The following is a 4,656-nucleotide window of genomic DNA, read 5'->3' on the forward strand; positions in this document are numbered from 1 at the left end:
AATTCATGATAAAACATTTTGAAGGACAAAACTGATCATTAATGGAGAAAATGGCATTTCCTTTCATAGAAAGCCTGAAGAATTGGGTAGACAACATTACATGTTGGTCCTTAGATATTGACTTTTCTCTATGTAGGAGAGTGGACTGTATAATTTTTTTTTTTTTTTTTTAGTTCTTGCTTTTGCAAGCCCAGTGATGCAAAAAAAAGGGAAAATTTATTTGCAGCCTGTTCTTCATTTTCCTTAAATAAAGATAAGATCTTTTTACTTCCTTGTGAGATTTCAAAGATCCCCAAAAGTGTTATAACCCCAAAATAAGTAAGTGAAAATAAAACTAATAAAACATAGCCTCATTGGGAGAACGGAGTGGAGCTTGGTAAAGATGCTAAAATAGTGGTGCTTATAAAGTATGAGTTTAGTAAACATTGTGGGCCCCTATTTGATCTCCCAAGTTGATGGTATTCACACCTGCCCTTGTCCCCTTTGAATTGTTCAAGAGTATCAAAAGTTTTCTATAGAAAAGAGGGTTCCAGCCGGGCAAACATAAATCATGTTTCTCTGGCTTACCAGTTTAATATGTTCTCGCTTCTGGTATTTTTCACTGTAATACTGTTCTTGCCGAAGATTTAGCAGCTGCTGCTGTTGTTTGTCCTTCAAGTCTATTAACTTTTGGGTCATTTCGGCATCCAGGGCCGCAAGGTCTTGCTCAATTGTTGATGAACCGTGGTCAGGGCTGCTGGGTTCCGATCTGTAAAGACACAGAACTTGATTCACAAAACATATAGGTCATGAAAAGCTGGAGGGAAAGCTATTCACGAGAGTTCCTCCTACAGAAAGCACTGTTTGGAAAGAAATATTTGGGGTAGAGTGTGAGACCCCAAGGACAAACTTAACAGCAGAGGGTCTCTAACCACGGGGAGCAAATACAACTTGTGTTACTCTAGAATGAGACAGGGGCAGAAAGAAAAGCCAGAAAGCCAGGGACTCTGATCGTGATGGTGGTGAGAATGATAATCCCCCTTTGAGAAAAAATAATGTCTTATTGAATTCGAATGTCTTTATCTTTTTATTATCATATTTTAATGTGGTATGTATAATGTCACTTCCAGCTACATTTCTTCTCTGAAAACTTCAGTAGACTCTATACTGAGTGGATTGTGCTGGGAGCAGTTGATGATGTGACATGTTTTGCATCTGGGGTGATATGGATTAAAAACAGAGACCATGTGCAGATGCCATGTGCAGATAACCCTCTCAGCTGACATCTGAGCTCTGTTTCGTAAGATTTTAAACAGCAAGGGTACATAAGGAAAATAAGGCTCTTTAGAGGCTGTACCAACTTCACTGATATCTCTAACCAAATGGCATTTTCTTTGAAAAGCTTAAGTTATACGAGAAAAGAGCTGTATTCCTTCATTTAAAAATATGTGTTGAGCACGTAACTCTGTGCATGATGACTTTTTCTGCATTGTTCTTAGAGATTGCATAGATATTTGGAAGGTTAGGACTAATGTTGAAATTGATTAAAGTTGTACTCACTAACTTATGTAGTGATCCTTCTAACTTTGTATTCTCTGTGTTATCACTTGTAGGAAACAATAGAAAGGGTGACAGAGTATTGGGAACAGGATACAAAGAGCAGGTATACTTTTTTCACTGATATGAAATGCTCTCCAGAGAGAAGACCAAACTACCACCTAAGACATCAGATTCTGCCTCGATGTTTTTCATCTGCGGTCAGATGGAATAGATAAAGTTTCTTAGAAACAACTGGCACATTGGGCCGAGCCTGTGGCGCACTCCTGGGAGTGCGGCGCTGGGAGCGCAGCAGCGCTCCGCCGCGGGTTCAGATCCTATATAGGGATGACCGGTGCACTCACAGCGCTCACTGGCTGAGCGCGGTGTGGCCGTCTCAAAAAGGACAAAAAAAGAAAAAAAGAAAAAGAAAAAGAAAAAAGAAAGAAACAACTGGCACTAATTCTGGTTGCTTTTTCTTTGAATTAGGCCAGCATCACTGGCATTACATGGAGAAGGCAGTTGGTTGAAGCTGATGTTAGGATCTCATTTTGTCAAATAAGAGATGCAGACTTCTCTCAAAAGTTTCTTTTTGCATTTTTATGTGCAATGCCAGATGGGAGTGAGCACTCTACGAGGCTCACGGCTCCTGAAACATTAGGACTGCACTGCAGTGTGGAGGAGCCCCCATCTTGGCATGAACTGGAGTTAGGTTTTCCTCTTTTGTAGCAGGAGGTCAGTGTAGCCCAAACACGAAGGCGTTCCTTCAACCAGCTGCAACCTCTATAGCAGAAGCAACTCTCATTTATTGGCCACTCAACATGTGCCAGGCATGCTCACAACAACCCAAGTTGGTCTGACTATCTCCAGTTAACATTTGAGTTCACCGGACTCAGTGAGATAATTTGCCTAAGGACACAGCACGGGGCACTGCAGTGCAAATTGCTTCAGGACAGACCTTTACGGGAGATAGCAGGGCAGAGCCTGTGCTCTTAAGTATAACTGCAGACCCTGCCTGGGCAGAACCTACTTTGGAGTAAACTGTTTTTCACATTATGTGGAAGTCTCAGTTGAGATAATGGATATTCGAGTAAGAAGATAATCTAATGGACGTGATGCTCATTCATTATGCCGAGATATTTTCAGGATTTTATTGTGTATTGAGGGAGATGGGAGACAGAGACATAACCAGACCTCAGTGGCTTTGCCACTTGAAGAAAAGCCCTTCTTCATTTATCTTTAGATACTGTGGGCTTAGGGATTTTTTTGTTGTTGTTGTTCTTTGAGGAACAGTTTTAAAAAATAACCAAGTGAACAGTGTTTCTGCATCTCCTGGAAAAACATGGTTGGAGGCATTACTTTTCTGTTGCCTGATGCTGCTTGTATAAGATCCATGAAATAAATTCTTCAGTAATTTAATACTAGAAAAATGTTCATCTGTCTTGGGAGAGCAAGCAAGTTTTCTTTAATCAGATAAGGAGAATTATCCAATCCGTATTTCCTTTTCTTAGAAACTAAGAGCAAAATTCAGCGTTCAAGGACAGAAATTACATTAAATGGTTGGTGCTGCCCAGTAAAAATATAATGCGAGCTACATATGCTACTTTTTCCACATATGTAACTTAAAACTTTTAGTTGTCATCTTAAAAGCAAAAAGAAATGAACGAAATTAATTTTAATAATATATTTTACTTAACCTGATAAATCCAAAATTTTGTCATTTCAACATGTAATTAAAATAAAATCAATAGATATACAGGAGCTGTTTTACATTTTTTAAAAATAAAATCTTAGAAATCTGCTGTGCATTTTATAGTTACAGCATATCTCAACATTTCAAGGGCTCAGTAGCCATATGTGGCTGATGACTCCATATTGGACCGCAGATCTCGATAAGTGTTGATAGCTCAGTGTTTGTATGTGTATGTGTTGTTTTTCTACTTCCATAGGATTTTTTTTTTTTTTTTTTTTGCAACCAGTAAGGGGATTGCAACCCTCAGTACAGTGTGGTCAGCACCATGCTCAGCCAGTGAGTGCACCGGCCATCACTATATAGGATCCGAACTCACGGCCTTGGCTCTACGAGCGCCACACTCTCCCGAGTGAGCCACGGGGCCGGCCCTTCCATAGGATTTTTACACATATGTCTTCTGTAATGTTACCTTGATATTCTATTGGAAGTTTGAAGGATATGACTTAGTAAATAAACAAGTTAATAAATGGATGAGGATGTATGTATCACTAATGTAGAAATTTAGAAGTTTTTGGCCAAGCTTTGCCTGAATTTGCTGTGTAACTATGGGTAAATGTTAATGCATTTACCTTTCAGCTTCCTCCTTGAAAAAGTGCCATATTTCAGCTAGATGGCTTCTAAGACTGCTTTGGCTACAAGAAACAGTGATTTTGTTGCTTTTCAAAACCCAATGCCTGGTGCTTGGTGCTTTCAAGTTAAGCATACATTAAATCGTATGTCACAGTACGGATATAAAAAATGCACTGTAGCTCTCTCTATAACCTAACATGAAAATAAGATTATTCTGTAAGAAAGTGAAAGGAAGGAAATAACACAGCCTGTCTTATTCTTGGCTCGCTAATAGGTAGCTTACATGCTCACATAGTTTCATGGTGATTTATAACATTTTCAGTTAGAGAATAAAACATTATTTCTCAGTGACAATTATGATAAACTCTCAAGAGACTCTTTAATGAGAAAGCTGATGATGATGTTCGCAAAAAGGTTTTAAATAAGTGCACAATTAACTCCACATATTATTTCCTAGAGCTGTGAAAATCAATGAATTATATTTTACTGTATTTTTGTCATTTGTTAACCAATGTATAAAAAATAAAGATATTGGATTGAAGTAATTTGTATACTCTAGTTATAGAAAATTAAGTGGTGTCATGATTTTAAATGACTTAAAAGACTTTTATCACCTCTACAACAATTTATTAAAATACCATATATATGTTGAAATAAAACTATAGGATACTATTGCTTTTGAAAATTATAAATCTTCTGGGGCCAGCCCGGTGGCGCACTGGATAGTGCACCGCTTGGGAAGCGCGGCGGTGCTCCTGCCCGAGGGTTCGGATCCCACATACAGACCGGTTCCCGCTCACTGGCTGAGCGAGGCGCGG

The 4,656-nt window shown here is 38.8% G+C and overlaps 1 protein-coding gene across 1 annotated transcript in view; it reads right to left on the minus strand.

Annotated features, from left to right (window-relative positions):
• PLCB1 (phospholipase C, beta 1 (phosphoinositide-specific)) overlaps window positions 1-4,656 on the minus strand; it is a 283,385-nt gene that overhangs the window by 107,572 nt on the left and 171,157 nt on the right. Inside the window, 1 exon segment of the mRNA XM_008580123.1 lies at window positions 568-748. Within this exon segment, the coding sequence (XP_008578345.1) occupies window positions 568-748 (181 nt within the window).

This window comes from Galeopterus variegatus, unplaced genomic scaffold (genome assembly GCF_000696425.1).
Source record: "Galeopterus variegatus unplaced genomic scaffold, G_variegatus-3.0.2 Scaffold2030, whole genome shotgun sequence".
Lineage (NCBI taxonomy): Eukaryota > Metazoa > Chordata > Mammalia > Dermoptera > Cynocephalidae > Galeopterus > Galeopterus variegatus.